Below are 18,697 nucleotides of genomic sequence, written 5' to 3'. Positions count from 1 at the left end.
ATAACTACAATTTACTTCTTTTTCAAACATGTTTCCGTGAGCTGGGAACAGCTTCATCGCATTGTTATAACCACAAAAGTATTCAGGACTGTTGTTTTAACTTTGGAATACATCATTTCCTGTGATACGGCGGCTCGTACTGCGATATCGAGCACTCCATACGAAACCGGCAATTCTTTTCCTCTATTTCCTGATTCCTTGGTGAAAACAAAACCTTTTATAATTAACGCTTCGTTATCTACAGATTTGGATATCGAGTCTTCAAGCTCTTCATAAGTACAGTGAAAACCCGCGAGTAAGAACCTGCATTTTCCCAAGTTAGCCTAAACAGCTGGGTTTTACATAAATGGTAATTTAGGCTATTTAGATTCTTATAAAAGGTTCTTATTTTCTGAAGAAAAAATTTACATTGTTGTTCATAGATTTTTAGTGGTATTCAGCCTTTTCCTTATATGAAATTTGCATACCATTTTTTTTTATAATTTCTGATAGTATTGTATCAATGATAATATTTTATGATTTTCAACATTGACATTTACATTTCAGTTTGAATGATAAGGTTCCTAAGTGTCTCCAAAGAGGATCCAGAATGTCGACTTATCTGGCTTATTTCCCTAAAAGTAAACATTTTTAATTCAGTTTAGAAAATAAGAACCTATTTCCAAATATTAGGCTTAAAGGGCATAAAGAGGGTTCTTACTCTCGGGCTTTTACTGTATATTTCTGTTCGATAAGAAACCGGCAGACGAAGTCTTTATTTAAAAGAACATCTTCTAACGCCGTCAATTTCTTTTGTTTAATATTCCCGCAAACAAAGATTGTCAGTTTGAATGCTTTTGGCCGAAAAGGAAAAAAAACGAAAGACGAATTTTGAGTTCGTTTTCCAAATTCCATACAAAACGAAAATTCAAATCCGTATTTTTAAAGCTTTAGAGAAAAACGAAAAACAAAGAGCATAATTAAAAAATTCTGTTTTTACAGCGCGGAAGAAAAACAAAAATGAAAAAGTAAAATACATTTGATTTTAATTTTTCTACGCTATTGTAAATCGGTTGGCACTAAGGTACACGGATTGTATGGCTCGCTGGCTCGAACTGTGTCCTCACTCCCCCGAATAATGGAATCGATGTAGCCTCCTCCACAGGCAACTCCCTTTGTAACGAAAGAGAGACTGGGACCGACGGAAGAAAGACAAGGAATTCCAATATAAAGGAATAAAAGGAGGAGGCTTTAATCGATGTTTCCTTTGGAATAATCAGCGACAATTCTCTGGAATAATGTATTTTTTCCTTGTCTGGAATCAGAAGGGAATAATGAAATTTGAGGGCAGAAATAATGGAATAATGGACACAATGGAATAATTTGGGGGGGGGGGGGAGGCGATCATCCATACCCTAGAATAAGGGAGGCGGGGCGCTCTCCAACCTCGTCCCCAGGGCGCTTTTGAAAAAAAACACGTGAGGCCTCTATTTGTTCTACAAATATGGTGGGGGCCCGGGGTCCCTGGGCCCCTCCCCTAGACCCACCACTGCGAATTACTTTCGAAAAGTACCTCTCTCTATATGAATATATCTGTTTTGGTGCGATGACTTTGTTCGTTTTTTTTTTATAGAACTCCCGTTCAGTTTTTTTTTAATTGCACGTTACATGTAATACAATTATCCATAATTTACAATTTGGCCTCTGACATCAGTTTTCCATAAATCTCTCGATAGCATCTTCATTCATCACGTATATAATAATTTATATGTCCAAAAACATAGATTAAATATTTAATTAACTTCCTTCCAGTAAAAAATACATTTTAGTCACGCCAAAAACTGGATTGTGGTAGCTTAATTAGTTTTACCCTCAAAATTTCCTACAAGCATCCCTCTTGATTTTATAATTTCCGAGCTCCGACAATAGTTCCAGTTCAACAAATTCAATTCAACTCCGGTGAATAGTTCACGACGAAAAAATTTATCAGTGTGGCTTTTATAGATAATAACAAATTACCCAATAAACAATGAGGAATTTAAATGAAAGTTATCGATAAGAAACAACTTTATTTCAAGAAATATTTGATTCATTCATAACAATCAGGGTCATGAAATATACTATGTACATGTAGAAAACGAGTTACAAATTGATCAGAATTACAAGCAGTTTCTATAAATCACAAATCGTAAGTATGATATTGAAGCTTTATATTTTGAATTTTCTCTGACAATAGAAATGCATTGACACGAGAAACAAGACTAAAGAAAATCAATAATTAGGTTACACTGCTTTGATTTGCCACAAATTTCCAAACCAGGCATTAAAAAGAAGCATAATATACGAGGAAAATTAATAATAATTGTCATATATATGACTACTTTGAGCAGTCAAAACTTTCAACGGGATCAAAGCGACAAGCAAGGTAGTGCCTAATGGAGCAACAAGAATTAAATTATTAAATTACTTATTTAGGTTAATTTATTTTAATTTATATTTAAGTGTTAAAGCTGCTGCATTATATATTATTTAGGAAAGTTTAAAGACAAAAAATTGCAGGGATGTTGTTTTTTTAAATAAATCAGTATCTACAATGGTTAGAATTTATGGGTTACTTATGAAATATTAAAACGCACACTCTGGTTATTGGGGTGGGGTTGGGGTCTTATTGAGCAGGCTGACCGCCCCCTCCGGGCTGAGTCTGTTCAGATGTACTGGGTAGCTCATCTTTAGGGGGGGCACCCTCTGCCTCAGCGGCTTGTTGTCTTGTCAGAAGGTCTTTAAATTCCTGTTCTCTCTCCAACTCGTGCTGTCTCGCTGCGTCTTGCACCTCACGTGTTCTGAACACCCAGTGGTTGCAAGGTGTTTCCGCCTTGTGGGAGTCTACTTCTGTCTTGGCGGCAACTTCACACTCTCTTCCAAATGGTGTTCTAATGAATCAGGAAGCAAAGCCGTGGGTTAACGTTTCAAAATACTACAACAAGTACAATTGATCGTGCAGTAATAATTGTGGCATAGAATGTAATACGGAATAACAAGAACTGAAAGATTGTCTGACAAGCTACAAGCAGGTTATTCACTGCAATGCTGAGTGCTATTGCAAACAAGCGAACTTTCAATAAGGGGAATGAAATAGAGGTTCCGTATTTATTCGAATAAACGCCGTGGCGTTTATTAAATTTTTCGCGATTCCAGTGCGGCCTTTTTACGAGGGCGGCGTTTATTTAAAATTCGATTTATTTCTTGCAAACAACAGCATGGTAACCGAACATTTGAACTTTGAAAACAGAAACATGTTGTAGTACTTGTCTCAAAAGTCATTTTCAATACCTCAGTGAAACATTGTTACCTTCAAGGAAAATAATTATTTTAGGCTGCTCAAAGACCCTCAAACTTGATAGTTACTGTATTTTCTTTTTGAGTGTATACGAATAAACGCCGCATCATAATGCGGCATTTATTCGAAGGCGGTGTTTATTAATATTTCTGCTCTAAAATGCGGCGTTAAATCGTATAAATACGGTACGCGAATCCACCGTTTGGTGCATTCTTCTTGGCCAAATCCCTCAATCCGTCATTGTTTTTGTTCAAATCCGAATCCTCATTCCGAACGTCGTTTAGTATCGGCACGAAAAGACCTGACGTGAAGCTACATGTAATCCGCGATTCGCTGTATTTTCGAAATCCGCAAATCACCTCAATTTATCGCAACACATCTTCAACTGTAAGAAGGTGGAGCAATCACCGCTTTTGACTTCTTGCTATGGAATGTGTAACAAGTCCTTTGTAACATTTATAACTAGTTTTAACTTTATACATACCTGAATGAAAACTGTGACAGGGCAGCTAAGTTTTGATTGGTCTTCACATGATTTAGTATGATTTTAGTGTTTGCCTGTCAAAGGGTAAACAATTTTTACAATCAAAATATATTTATTTTAGAGAACCGATAAAGCCATGCTGTATTCACAATAGCACCAGCTGTTACTCTGCAGGGCTGGAGGTTATACATGTTTGATGAGGAGGGGTTGAAATTGAATGCATGGCAATCGAGAAGGGTGTGGTTTTAATTTCATGTCAAACCTGTTTACATTTGTACATTCCAGAAAATTGATGGGAAAAAAAGCGCCATCATATTGCGTTCGCGGTCTGGACATATTATGCTCACTGAAAATTTGCCCTCTTTAAGGGGTCAAAAAAGCTTGGTCTACTTTAGGGGTTTATTCAAATTTTTCTTTCGAGTATCTCCTTCCTTTCCATATGGGAATCCTGCCTAGACCATAAAGTGACAAGATGTTGATTGTACATTTGTTTGTCCAGTCATTTTAATTCAGAGAATGTTTTCAGTTTCCCAGTGGTAAATCTAGACCTTCAAGTGGGGCCCCCAATCATCAAGACCCTGGAAGAAAAGGGGGCCTGCACTCGAAAATAATTTTTCTCGGGCCTGTAAGTGTAGGCAGTCTCTAAACTTCCTTGCTAAGATGATGGTCAAAGATCACAATGCGAGAAGTAAATGATCCATTTGGTTTGACTTAAAAAGGACTACTTACCAGGACAGGCATTCCTTCTGTTTCAAGGCGCTGTTGAGGGTCAAAGCAAAGAATTCTCCTAAAACAAATACAAACACAAAATGAGAACTGTACAGCTATGTGTTTATTTACACTGTATGTCATCAGGATAAAATTTAAATTTACAATCTCCAACAAAATTGATAATGGACGTGTGACGAGGTCTGTTCCGGAGGTGGGAGGGGGAAGAGATGAAGGGAATAGGTCTCTGTATTTCTACATCGTGGTACTGATTGATGGCAATGTGTTGTGTCTTTTTGTGACGCTTTCACAGCCGCCTAAATGTCTTGACAATAAGAGTGTTCATACATGTAGACTTGCTTACAAGTCGAGCTCACAGAGCACAAAGAGAGCACAAAGGAACGAGCGCGGAAAGGAGAAACGAGAATCAAAGGACTTTTAGAAAGTCTAGAGTGTACATTATTGTGACCTACTAGGGGTAAAAATGGGCTTCAGCCACACCCCCAAATGAATTCTGGTGTCAGACTTACAGTGTTAATAGAGCATCCCTCTTCATTTTAATATGGGAGTACACCCCCCCCCCCCCCCACCCCCTCAACTGAAGTGCTTGTTCCCTCAGCCAACAAAGCTGAAAGTGGTCACCCGTGCCTAAAAGATGCACCTACCAGTGAGACATAAAAGTTGTGTTTTCATTCAGAGTCACTTTCTGTTGCCTGGACTTTTTTGCACATTCATTAAATGTAATTCTGTCACTCATCAATTTTAGCTGCAAGATATAAAAGTTAAACAACAATAAAAACCTTGTCTTAGCTAATTTATGACACGCAGCAGATAATAATTTAATCAAGCAGCACATAAATCAATTAACATCCCGACAATCATATTACCCAAACTCCAGGAAATGTTTAATGGAAAAAGAATACTTTGAAGCAGCCTGGAAGGAAACTTAAATTTTGACAGTGCTTTTCAACTAGGCAAGTTTATAAATTTAAAGAGTCTTCCATGTTCACATGTTCACTGTATTACCAGGGATGTAGCTAAGAAAAGTTAACCAAAGTCTTTGTTTTCACTTAAAATTTCAGCCGAATTTACGTTCTCATTCAGTCGGTGAAAATAGCTGGCAGCTGGCCCTTAGTGACATGCAATTTTGTAACAATAATTATATGAAAAACAAAATTTGTATACGTAATTGGACTACATGCTGTCCAATTTGGAAATAATTTGATGAAAAAAATTCCGAGGGCAGCCAAAATTGGACGAGGCCGTAGGCCGAGTCCAATTTGGCTGTCAGAGGAAGTTTTTGAATCTAATTATTTCCAAAATTGGACAAGCATGTAGTCCGGTTACATAATTATTAATTATATAGCTTGTAGTCAGTCAATCCAACGTAAACAATAAACTTATGTCCAGAACGGGAAAAGCATTCAAACTGTATTCAACAATAGTAGGCATAACACAGCACATGCAACTCACTCAGAGCATTGTCTTCACAAATAAAACTTAAACAAAACAGTGAAATTTTATTCACCTGAGTTTGCGAAGCTTGCTACAAAGTGAGTGAAAACACTGCATCAATCAATTAAAGTCGTAAACAAAGTGTCCGAAGAGCTTTACAACTTCTTGAATCTGACATACTCCTTTTCACTATATCGTTCGTACTTCATCGCCGTCTTTTCTTTTCGAATTCCAGCAAAAAACGACAAAGAATTGCATCTAGCTCATGGCGACGAATATCTGACAGATTTCTTGCTTCGCTTTGCTGCACTTACGTTCACCCAAGTTTTGTACTATTGTAGGTGTTTTGCTCTTGGTTTTTGCTTCTTAGTGTAGCTAGCTCCTCTTCTGACAACGTAGAAAATTTCTCTTTGTTGTTACTATTGCTGAAAATACCCCATCCCCGTGCCCCGCCTCATGATCAATTATATTTTTAATTTAAATGAAAATCACAAGAAGAGATTTTGCAAAACTTCATGAAAATACATGATTGTAAAAGTAATAAGAAGTGTTCAAGAGTATGCTTACATCTCCTCCAACTCCTGGCAGCGTGCTTAGAGTGAATGGTTCATTATATCTCAGGACTCCTTCACCATTTGGTTTTGGCCTAGAAATTAATTCAAGGGAAAGAATATTTTAGTTTATTTGCTTACTAATAAATGAACATTTTACAAATTCTTAACATTAACTAAAAAAAAACTGCAGCCTTTTTAAAACTTGTTAACTGGTCTTGAAAGCTACATGTACATGTACAATGTATTAATTTATACAATTTGAACCTCGGGCAACAAAGGTAAAAAACCTCACCCCACACCCTCGGCAAGTCTTCCTGCCTGCCAGGATAGTGACCCATTAGCTTGATTTCTCAGGCCGTGAGAAATTTCATGATGTGGCACTTGCACGTATACAAGTGCATGAAATGGTAAAGTGTTCTTGAGGTTTAAGTTCGTTAATAAATTATTCATCAAATAATAGAATAAGTTTATTACTCACCCAATCACAAAAGTATTTCGAATGCAAGGATCCACTATCTTTGATGCTGACACATCACAAGGCCCGACTAGTCTTTTTTCCTCATGCATTTTGCTTTCTGCCATATTTGCTGAAAGGGTGGTCTCTGTAGCTGGATTATAGATACAAACAGTGTCTCCAAAGTGAAGATAACCATCATGGGAAACTGATAAGTCGACCTGCACGTGAACAGAAAAAAATAATTAGTTAATAGGATTTCTTGTCTTTTTGTTAAGTTACATGTACACCTGCTTTCAGACTGTTAGGTGCAAATTGCATAGTGGATATCTTTCAACATCCAGCTTTAATTTCGACAAGCTAAACAAACACGACAGATCGAAACCAGCATGACCTTCTGAACTTGTGGCTCATTTGCATGAAACAAACACCAGAATGAGATGGTTTTGATTGGCTTATTTCAAACAGCACTTTGAAAGATGATGCCATTGAAAGAATGTTGAAAGAAAGCTGCTATGCATGAAACACATCTGAAAGCAGGTGTTAATCCCAGGTACTGGTGCTGGAAATGTGGAGGTGGGAGGAGGGAAAAGGGGAGGACTTCAATCTATAGGACAGAGGTGCTTGTCAAAAAATTGAAATAAAGTTCTGAAGGAATTCAAAACCAATCTGGGCATGGCTGACAAGCTTTCTGACTCCTACATGAGGACTTCCAAGGGGGTGGCTCTGTTGCAATGTCCCATGTTTCTGAGAACTGATGTCACCCTGTAAATGTCGCTGTTGTTTTCTCCTATTGTGTTGCTGTCACATTATGTCGCTGTCGCATTTCAGTGCCCTACATGATGTTGCTGTTAAAATGTTTCTGTGTCGCCAGTATACAGGGTCATGTTGGTTGTCGCTTTTACCCCTTGGAAGACCTCCTAAATGTAAAAATGACCATTTCAGTGAGGTCTTCAGTCATCATGCCTGATCGACCTAGCTAGACCACCAACACAGTGTGACACCTTGATGGCTATAAATATTGGCAGGTGTTCTAGCTATCCTACACTCCCCCAGTGAGACCAAGACCTGCAACACCCCTAAGCTTAGTGAGATGCCGGGGGGGGGGGGTGGGTACTTGACATAATTACGGGTAGGGTAGTGGGGTTTGGCCTCCTAATCTCTGACCCTGTTTAGGACACAAACCTCTGATTTTCCTACCCTGTTTAAGACAGAATGCCAATTTTTGATACCCCGTCTAAGACATAAACAAGTACCTCACTTGCTTTGTTGTAATTGTGAATCATGGTGAATTAAGCTTAGTATCAATGCCGAAATCAACGTAAAATCAGCTATATGGAAAAATTTGTGAAAATTTAGCTTGTGGCTAGGAGTGTATAAATTTACACTTCTGCAGGCTTATATAAGCCTTTACTGTTTGACATCAGCCCATGAAGAGATACCCGTTTAAGACAAAAAGGGGTGAAATATATACACCGTTGAAGACAAAAAAGCCTGAGAAACATACCCTATTGGGCTGCACGTCCCCTATAAGCACCTATAAGGGAGTACCCCCTGGGGTGAGATGACATATTTTACAAATGGGTGTCTCCCCCTTTTATATCTACAACAGATCTCTGATAATGTCCAGTCATTTATAATTATTGCGTTTAATTAATAAACGTTCTTTCTGGTGTAATAGAAAACGGCTTCTTGTTGTTTGCACTCAACAACGTTTTGAGAATTCGATGGTTTACTTTATAAACTTTCACATTCTCCAAAACTTTCTTGTTTGCACAAACATCAAAATGTGTAAACACGTACACCATTTACTTTTCTATTTCTTAAATATAATTGATATACATATAGTGAAAGACATTCCCATGGATACAAGACTGGGACAAAGCTGCCTGGGGGAAAATGCAATTAATTTTCCGAGAAAACTTAGCAAATAAAGTTAAAAAATTTATGAATATTCTTGGAGGTAGTAGTTGTTAAAATTAAAACGCATGTTCAAACCTTTTTAAGTATATTTTGAAGGAGATTGCTGGCTTTTTGAATCAGTAGTTCTCCATTTTCTTTTTTGTCAAGGAAATCTTTCAGCTTGTCCTGTAAATGAATAAAATCAAAACAAAAATTCGAAATCAGAAATGCACGCACAAGCATTGCAAAGAATGATTCAAACACACGAACCTCTTCTAGACAGACATCTTCATTCCAATTTCCGATGAGAACTGAATGATTGTATGTCCTTACGCTCATTGTGATTTATCAAAGAAGAAAATGTAAAACGGTAAACGAACTCAATCGCACAATGTCTTTCTCTGCTGGAGTCGGTGTGTGATCGATTGAGCGGGCGAACAATCTGCTTTGATTGTCATGGCGACCAAAAAAGACAGACCGCTGACTAGAAATTTGCATTACGTATACGTCACAATGACGTAACGTCACGCAACGGATAACAACATCCATAACAAAGCAAGCTACCGTGTGTAAGCTGATGAAATAAGCGCAATATTTTACACCAAATTGGACTTTTGACTTTCCCAGTATTTAACGCAGGATACAGTGGCTTTATCTCATTTTGTTTTGCGCTGGCTGGCTTAGCAAAGTGCACGTTGCGGTACTAATTTCAAAGCTGTTGAAAGTTATGGGACATTCGACGCATCGCCTGGCCTTCCAGCGCTTGTTTCGGCTCATTTGTCCTGAAAGCTCAACAAATTGCTTAATCCCATCAAGAAGACCAGAAATTAATGGGTCTTTGAAAAGACAATTGTCGTATTTGAATTCAAAGTGCGTCGAAAGGCAATCGCTTTACAGTGGTATTTCAAGTACGTCGGCGCAGCAGAGCAAGGTTATTCAAGGTCATCGTCTGTCACCATTCCCGTTTGCTGAAAACGTCACCGTTTGCCGCTCATACAGTTCTGTGGAACACGGTTGCTCGCAGGTATGGGTTTTAAATATCTTTTGAACGTAAAGCACTAACGTTTCCATTGATAGAAAGGCGACTTTGAATCTTTGTTGGCCAGGAATGTATTAAAAAGCTGAAGTATTTTGGCTTCCACCTGGTCAAAGATCAGGTAGTTTGGAAGCGTTTTGATGGACTTTGGACCTTAATTTTGTTTCCATTTTTCCGGACTCTAAATATCATCACTGAGTGGTGGAATTACTTGCTCTCCGCTAGGATGCTTTATCCAGCAATTATTTGAAAAAAAGCTTAATGTGGAAGCCATGTACTGTCGGTCGGTATAAAACGCAGACCATGCAGACTGCAGACTGCAGACTGCAGACCGTGCAGACGGTGCAGACGGTGCAGACCGTGCAGACTGAGTAATTTTTTTTCTTCTTTTTTTACATTGTGTTTCACAAAACTTTTCACGAACGGTTTCCGAAGTTCGTTTGAAATTCGCAAAGTTCGCTACGAACTTTAGGGGGAATTTCATTATGTAGTTGTCAATCAAATTACGAACTTCGAAACGAAATTGTGAATTTCACGTGCAACGAAGTTGAAAAGTTGAGGAGTTCGCAAGTTGAGAAGAAGTTCGTCCAGTTTGTTTAATTTGGTGAAATGAATCCGTTCACGGTACAAGGAAAGGCAATTTCAAGTCCAGGAAGGCAGGAAATCATCTAAAGTTGGCTTCAAGGTCAAGAATTATTTTATTTAGCTTCCAGCTTGTTGAGTTTTCTTCTACTGTCAGAGAGCGTGTTACACTGTAAACATTGGAACATTTTAAGTTATAGGTAAAACGAACTGGTCGGATATAGCAGTTTATTTGTTAAGTTCAGGTTTCTAGTTCAATTTTATAACGTAAACAAATGCTTCGGTTGGTAGTTATGCTTTGGGAATACAGGGTACCGGTTTTCTTGAGAAATCCCCCAAAAATTTTTACACTGTCCTTAATAATAAAATATAAGTAATTCGTAAATAAATACACATTTCAATTGTTCCAAAGCAAGTGTTGTTTATTAGTAAAAAAATTTTTAAACCAAAGCTTATTTTTTTGCAAATATAAATTCTTTCAGAGGAACAGAGTTTATCACGAACAGACAGATGGCGTGACTTGCGTGTTGTGTAAACACAGAAGTATAACAACACGGAATTGAAAAGTTCTGGTTTTCCGCAGATTTTCCAAACTGATGTGTATTCAAGAAGGAAAACGTTTTTTTCTCTTTAGAAGATTTTTACGGCACACACAAACAGTATTTTTATATGTAAACCGGTTCATCTGTTGAAATTTTTTCCTTCGAAACTGCACACGGCAGAACTTGTAATCTATTTTTAGTCGGGTGTCGGGTGACATTGGGAAAACTCAGTTTCTCATTCACAAACCATTTCCAGGGCAGCCTTGCTTTTTAGTCCGTTGATGTCCTGCCTTACTGGACTTGGGATTGCTTTTTGCTGTACTGGGAACGGATTCATTTCACCAAATTAAACAAACTGGACGAACTTCTTCTCAACTTGCGAACTCCTCAACCTTTCAACTTCGCTGCACGTGAAATTCACAATTTCGTTTCGAAGTTCGTAATTTGATTGACAACTACATAATGAAATTTCCCCTAAAGTTCGTAGCGAACTTTGCGAATTTCAAACGAACTTCGGAAACCGTTTGTGAAAAGTTTTGTGAAACACAATGTAAAAAAAAGAGGGAAAAAAAATTACTCAGTCTGCACGGTCTGCACCGTCTGCACGGTCTGCAGTCTGCAGTCTGCAGTCTGCAGTCTGCATGGTCTGCGTTTTATACCGACCGATGTACTGTCGACTGGTTTAATGCCGTACACCATCAAGGAACAAGTTTGGCAGAAAAATAGCCTAACTCTGATATATTAGGATTCTGATTTGACTCCAAGGCTTGGGGAAATTATTAAATAAAGGAAATTATTTATTTTTCTGTCAACGTTGATGTGATATCTTATGCTTTATTCTCGCAGATTCTCGCAAGCCTCAGAGTCAAGTTAGAAAATATATCAGTTTTATTAAAATTAATTTCAACTAAAAGGATAACCTGCAATCAAGCGTTCTTTTTTTTTCGGGTGGAGGGAAGCGGAAAAATAACGTCTGATTGTAGGTTTCCAAAGGGAGGCAAATTTTCGTATACCATCCATTCTGAACAGAAATAGTTGTGACTTGTATTTTAATTTGACCCGTCTTGGGCCATTGTTAACATGCCACAATTAGTTCCCAGACCCCTCAGGAGAATGGGACTAACAATCCCTTAGCTGCAGCCTTTATGTACCTTTACTATAAAATTTATTGAAAAAACTGCAACAGCTCAAGAGCCACCAACCTTGTTTCAAGACATTTCTTAAAACATACATACATGTATTGCTTATTCATTAATGCCACCCTCAAATAAACACCACATTTACGATGTACTGTAAGAGCAAAAATATTAATAAACGCCACGCTTGAATAAACGCCCCATCATGACACGGCGTTTATTCCAATAGTAGACTCAAAAATCAAAATTCTTCAAGTAAACCAGACATAAATCCTTTTGAATGAACCAGTTGGGATATTGAGGAAGCATTTACAACATTACAGCTTTTGGACATGGATCACGAAGAACTTCGTTCACTTTATGATTGTATTGCAGTAGTGTTAACATGCAAAAATGTGAAATTGAAAATGATATTAAAATGAGTTTTCAGACAAGCACTAAGGCATTTTTTTAAAAAAATTCAAATGTTCAGGACATTACCATAAATTATTATTGTTAATGCAAAAAATATATTGGATTTTAAATTAAAAGCTGCCCTTGACAAATAGACTCCACACTCAAATAGACACCAGTACTCAAATTATGAAAAATTTAATTAACCGCCCCGGCATTTAATCAAATCAATACAGTATTCATTTTAATGAAATGTGACCAGCATGCAAGCTTTAGTGTCTTCACCAGTTTTTTAAAGATCAAATTTAGATCTTTTAAAATTATCATAGTAATATTGTGGCAAATAAGGTTGATAAAAATAAAATTAGACAAAGTTAACTTTGTGGATGGGCTGATTTTAATTTTTAATTATTTTATGTTGTCTCTGCAGAATTTGAATATTGACAAAGCAAATAAAGAAGGTCAAATGGGAGACATCGAGGCAAGCAGTGTGTCTGTTCCAAATGATACCTGGACTGCAGAATCTTGTGAATTGCATAAAAAACTTACAAGTGACTTGATAGAGCATGGAAATGGTAACTGGTCCAAACATAAGAGTTCAGTATATCACGGTGAAAGGAGACTTTTCACAAAAGCACTAGTTGCAGAATATCCTGGAAAATTCTTTGAATATGAATTTTTCTTCAGCAAGAAGGAACAGAGACTTAAAGGTGTGATTCAGTTTGGACCATACACCCAAGGACCTCCAGGGTGAGTTGTGCAATGTAGACTGCCATGAACATGTGCAATGTAGACTGCCAGGGCATTTTGATCTTGTTTTAATGGGGTGCTTGGCTGTATTAGTGGTACATTGTACATATACAGTAAAAACCCGCGTATAAGAACACCTATTTTGGCAGTTCAGGCTGATTTGGTTCTTATATAAAGGGTTATAATCTGCAAAATCAGCCTGTAAGTGTTCTTAAGTGTTCTTAAAAAAGGTTTCTTAAAATAAGGAACATACTAGGCTACCAATAGATGAAATCAATATAATATGCACACAATTGTATTTTAATTTTAATAAAATTGATAAATCAAGGCAATACTGTACTGTAATTGGGGTGGAACTATTATGTGTGCAATGAAAAGTAGTGTTGATCTTTGATATTTTTCCATATTATAAGAACAACTTTCATTTTTCAGGCTGAATGTGTTCTTATACATGTATAAATGGTACTTTATTTCCTAAAATCAGGCCTGGGTGTTCTTAATCCACTTGTTCTTATACGCGGGTTTTTACTGTACTAGTGATACCTATCGGTAGAAAGTCTAGAAATTAATGCCAACGAGTACAACGGGACGCTTTATGATTTTGGTCGATCAATAAACATTGCGCGTTTTCTTTGAAAATCTTGAATGTTTATGGAATAAAATGCGATTTTATGAAGGCTAAATGAGGAAAAAGTTCTAAAGTACAGTTGAACCCCGGTAACTCGAACTCTGAACGGAAACGAAAAACAGTTCGAGTTAGCGGGGTTGTTCGAGTTATCCGAGTTCGAGTTACCGGGGTTCTACTGTAATACCAAAGTAGTGAAGATTTAGTGAGAAATCTTGTAAACTTCATGCTATTTGAGAGTTTCAAGCCATTGTTGTCCGATGCCGCTATTTTGGAAACGTTTCCGCTGTTTATGAGCCACTAAACACGGAAAATAAATTACGAAACAAAAAGCAAACTTTTACAAAGATTTGCCAAAACAAAGCATTTCAAACTTTCCACACTGCAGTTAAATCCATTCAGCACATAAGTATTCAAAACATTTGAGGTTTTAAAAGGTAAAAGCTTGGTCGGACAAGTTTGTGGCCAAAGATGGAACAAGTTTATTTTATTATTCCGAGAACAATTCATCAATGCGTGACTCAAATGTCACGTTGAATTGTTGTTGTTGAGACACTGCAAATTGCGTTCGGGCAACCAGCTTTTAGAAAAATTAAAGGCCCTGTTTCACGAGAAAAAAACGCCGGACAATCCAGGAAAAAATGTATAGTATAGGGAATTTATTTTATAAATTCGAGAAACGAAATAAAACTCTCTTCTGATCGATAAAATCCGTGTTGTTTTCTTTAATAGCCAGACCTAATTTACATGTAGTTACGCATGCAAATTTGTATGACTTCGAAATTTTCGAAGCTTTGGAAACCTTGAAGCTTTGGAATGCATTTCTTGCCTTCATCTTAAATGAAATGAAATTCTAAACAAAGTTTAATTCAAGTTTCTTTCGTATTTCAATCTCTAGTTCGGGAATTTTGGCTTTTTGAAGCGAACAGATTTGAAACCTCTTTGTTATCTGAGACGCATCTTGTCTGGGAATTTTAGTTGCCAATGAATCATGCACGTGCTGAACAAATTAGTAGCGCGCTGATTGGCCAAACTACAACAAAGTGTGCACGTGCTGAACAGATTCTGCTGAACGGATTGGCTAAAAACATCAGAAATTGTGTCGTCACGATCTACCTTACATTACATTACATTACTTACATTACTCGACATTTGGAGTGTTTCTGAGATTTTTTTCGCGCATATACAAATCTTCTCGCGGCTCTATATTCTGCCGCCTCGTCAGGCCTTCTGGTCTTCCAGAAGGCCTGACTCGTTGGCAATCACTGAAACAAGAACAGATCTATTCTTTTCAATTAATGTCAAGGCAGATACATTTGTGCATATGTTGTGGTTCAATTTTACCCCAGTACTTACAGTGTACTTAGCCCCACAGCTTCTATGAGGAGTGTAGGGCATCCACAAAGTCATGCCATTCATAACAGTCTTGGACTAATATAGCAATCTGTTGCCAATCTGACCCAAGTTGGTGTAGTTCCTGTTCCTCTGATCGTTTCCAGATCAGTTTGGGGTGGCCCCGTTTCCTCCTACCCTGCAGATTCTGGACAGCCCTGGGGGTTTGTGAGTGTGTGCCCAATCCATCTTCACTTTCTTCTGTGTTGTTCTGTCAGTTGACACTCATTCATGGGTGTGTTTGTCTGTGGTATGCTTACCTGTAGTACAGGTGTATCTTGGGCAAATTAGTGTCAAATAGTCAGTCCTTTGATAGTTTTAGCCACCATCTTGGTCTGGGAAAACAGTGGAGGGATGACACTGCAAGTTTATGGTTGAAAAGAAAAAAAAAATCATTCTAGGGAGTAGGACTGAGGCTAGAAAATGGATGAGAGGGTGGAGGAGGGGAAGAAAATGCTCTCCCTTCCCTGCCCACCCCTACACCCATTTCCACTTGTCCCAACCCACTACTTTTCAGACCATGAACCAAATGTTCAATGCTGGCCTACAAAAAGTTGGGGTGCCAGGACTTTCAAGTCTGATATTTTATTAAGCTTGGACTTTGAAAGAAAAAAGAAAACTACTGATTACAGTTCATGCATAAATTTGTTATATTTGTTGTGTGCCAGATGTGTCCATGGTGGTGCAAGTGCTGCAATGATGGATTCTGCTATTGGTGTCTGTGTAAACAAGGCATTCTCTCACTGTGTCACTGCCTCTTTGTCCATGAACTACAAAAGGTAGGATAACTATACACCCAGAAGACTAGCTCCCACATGAAAAGGGAGGGAATGCTTGTTGTCTTGCTTAGGGGTGTAATTTAAGGGTTTTTTGGTTCTACTTAGGGTATTCAGGAAAAAAAAGGCAAAGTTTTAGTGACCAAGGTCTCATTTAAGGCTGCACATGAAGAAATATGAAATACAAAATGTACATGTACATGTACCATCATACTGAATTGGCAGGTTATACCAATCACGCAAAAAAGATATCTTTTACGGATTGAAGAATGCTTGAGCCATGCCCATATTGGTCTTTTTGGGGGGTTTTAATTGGAATTTTCCAACAAGCCCCCCTGCCCTTTTCATCTAATGTGTTGCTCCAGAAATTATGCATACTCCACCCACAGAAGGTGTTTTGGTTTAAAGCCCCCCTCACCGCTCCATCTTGAAATTGCAGTTAAGCTGTCCTTTAGCTGTATACTGTCCTTTCGTCCTGTATACTGATCTTTTTAAGATCCTCCCCTCCGTCACTAACGGTATTTCCAGTGACCTGCATGGTTGGTATGGATACAGAATTTTTTTTTCTACACAATCTGAATCAAGTAATTTTTTTCTGATCAAGTGTGCAATAGTTCATAATTGTTTCAAACTTCAAAATTTTATTTTATTTTTTTAAACAGTTTTCTTCCACTTGGTACCACAACAATGGTGGAGTCATGGGTTGAGAAAGTGGAAGGAAGAAAAATCTTTGGTACAGCGGAACTGAAATCACCAGATGGAAAAGTGACATATGTTACTGCCAATGCTTTATTTATTCAACTGGATCCCGAAGGCAAAAATAAAAATGTTAGGCATGAGATGGAGAAGCAATCTGGGAAACAGAATTGAATGCGACTAGGATTGTAGCTGTTATCAACTTGGCAATGTGGTGAACTGTGAAATAATTTCAGCAAAAATCTATTCTGACACCTTTGTTAAGGTGACTGACTTTTTTTTATTTATTATATTGACCAGTTCAGCTAGAGGAATAAAGCACGCTTCCAGAATTGCTGGTATCAAGAATATTTTTATTGTTTGTAAAATACATATTTACAGGGTGTATATTTCAAAATTGGAAATCCTGCTATTTGTTTCAGGGAATTTGAAAGTACTTCATTATAACCCAGGTTGTCATTACAGGAAATCAATTCATAATTTAAAATGAAAAATGTTTATAGAATGTACAGTTATTAAATAGGTTGTGTAGGATTGAAAGTTTTTGCATTGTACTGTCAGAAACCGTGCTGAATATTTCAGTGCAGCAAAGAACTGTAGTTACATGTTATAGTGTATAAGGTACAAATGTTTTTTTGTTATTTTACTGTAAACAATTTTACCTTCTTAGAATGATGTGCACTGCAAGCTGTGCTCATGACGATCGCAACTACACCAGAATATACAGTATCAGAACAGACTGTTATTATGTCCGTTTATTATGCACATTCATTGCCTATAAAATCCCATTTCGGAGCCCAAATTTTGCCAAATCTCATTCATATGCTAAGGGGGGGGGGGGGGGGGCAGAGGATTTTTTTTCAGCGGCTCGTTTTTTATATCCCCCCCAAGGTCCATACAAATTTTCATAATCCCCTCAAGCAATCAGCCGAAAAATGAATACCCCCCCCCCTCTCCCTCACAAGAAATATCAAATAAATATCTATAATAGTACACTATATATGTTTGAAATTTCAAGAGACATGTTTAAAAACAACATCGAGAGAGCTTTGGCTGTTAATGTCATACCTATGCCAGCCAGTCTAAGTAGCGCGAATCATGTATAGATAGCCTGCCAGCTTGTGTACCAGTACTACCAGGAGTATTAACAGGAACCTCCGTTTCACTGTCACTCTCGTCGACAAAAGCAAGGACCTCATCATCATCATCACTCTCACTATCACACTCATCCATGGATGCATCTCCGCTGTTGCCATCCTCAGCTCTTAACCCTTGTTTTCCGGCCGTTTAGCATCATTCCTCTCAAGTGCGACATGTGCCATTATTCTCCTTATCTTATCATTTTTCTTCCCAAGGAAGAGAAAGTTTATGATGGTCTAAATATTTGTTAAGTTCTTCGACGTATAAGGAGGCGCGGTGGCCTAATGGTTAGCGCGCTCGACTCCGAGTCGAACGGCCCGGGTGCGAGGCTTGGCCGGGCCGCTGCGTTGTGTTCTTGGGCAAGACACTTTGCTCTCACAGTGCCTCTCTCCACCCAGGTGTACAAATGGGTACCGGCAAATTTACTGCTGGGGGGTAACCCTGCGATGGACTAGCATCCCATCCAGGGGGGAGTAGCAATACTCCTAGTCGCTTAATGCTACGATAACCGGGATAAGCTCCGGCTGTATGGGCCTCATGGCTCGGAGACAGACTTTACCTTTACGTTTTTCTTCGACGTACAGCTTGTTCATATTTTCAAACGTGGACGCGATAGTTTTCCAGTCATATTGTTCGTATCCTTTCATTGAACATTTAAGTGCACATTTGTTGTTCAATTTCATAAAACTGTGCACTGAATTACATTGTTTTGTTTTGTTTTGCATTCATTGATTCAATAAAGTTGCACTGCTTAGA

General features: G+C 38.0%; 3 protein-coding genes across 3 annotated transcripts in view; 1 reads left to right on the top strand and 2 right to left on the bottom strand.

Annotated features, from left to right (window-relative positions):
- The window catches only part of LOC144648597 (uncharacterized), a 701,885-nt gene that overhangs the window by 304,940 nt on the left and 378,248 nt on the right, over positions 1-18,697 (bottom strand).
- Positions 2,023-9,338, bottom strand: LOC144665151 (cilia- and flagella-associated protein 161-like). The gene is made up of 8 exons (XM_078526358.1): positions 9,144-9,338; positions 8,970-9,059; positions 6,996-7,192; positions 6,531-6,609; positions 5,174-5,274; positions 4,530-4,587; positions 3,801-3,874; positions 2,023-2,909 (listed from the first exon to the last, which is right to left on the bottom strand). Exons 1-8 carry the CDS (start codon positions 9,210-9,212, stop codon positions 2,645-2,647), a joined length of 933 nt encoding a protein of 310 aa, XP_078382484.1. The 5' UTR covers positions 9,213-9,338; the 3' UTR covers positions 2,023-2,644.
- LOC144665048 (acyl-coenzyme A thioesterase THEM4-like) lies at positions 9,415-17,541 on the top strand. Its single transcript, XM_078526259.1, has 4 exons — positions 9,415-9,897; positions 12,993-13,312; positions 15,998-16,108; positions 16,768-17,541. The coding sequence occupies exons 1-4, from the start codon at positions 9,601-9,603 to the stop codon at positions 16,973-16,975; spliced, it is 936 nt and encodes a 311-aa protein (XP_078382385.1). The 5' UTR covers positions 9,415-9,600; the 3' UTR covers positions 16,976-17,541.

The sequence above is a fragment of the Oculina patagonica genome, chromosome 1, assembly GCF_052425735.1.
Source record: "Oculina patagonica isolate OP01 chromosome 1, crgOcupat, whole genome shotgun sequence".
NCBI classification, from domain to species: domain Eukaryota; kingdom Metazoa; phylum Cnidaria; class Anthozoa; order Scleractinia; family Oculinidae; genus Oculina; species Oculina patagonica.
This window is presented reverse-complemented; position numbering and strand designations above follow the sequence as displayed.

Excerpts from the sequence above, each read along its gene's own strand:
- LOC144665151 (XM_078526358.1), bottom strand. The coding sequence starts at position 9,212 with ATGAGCGTAAGGACATACAATCATTCAGTTCTCATCGGAAATTGGAAT. Across the intron at positions 5,275-6,530 it reads TGCCAGGAGTTGGAGGAGAT|CTAAAATTGATGAGTGACAG; the intron begins GTAAGCATACTC and ends TATATCTTGCAG. Across the intron at positions 4,588-5,173 it reads ACAACTTTTATGTCTCACTG|GAGAATTCTTTGCTTTGACC; the intron begins GTAGGTGCATCT and ends TATTTGTTTTAG.
- LOC144665048 (XM_078526259.1), top strand. The coding sequence starts at position 9,601 with ATGGGACATTCGACGCATCGCCTGGCCTTCCAGCGCTTGTTTCGGCTC. Across the intron at positions 9,898-12,992 it reads TGGAACACGGTTGCTCGCAG|AATTTGAATATTGACAAAGC; the intron begins GTATGGGTTTTA and ends TTGTCTCTGCAG. Across the intron at positions 13,313-15,997 it reads TACACCCAAGGACCTCCAGG|ATGTGTCCATGGTGGTGCAA; the intron begins GTGAGTTGTGCA and ends GTTGTGTGCCAG.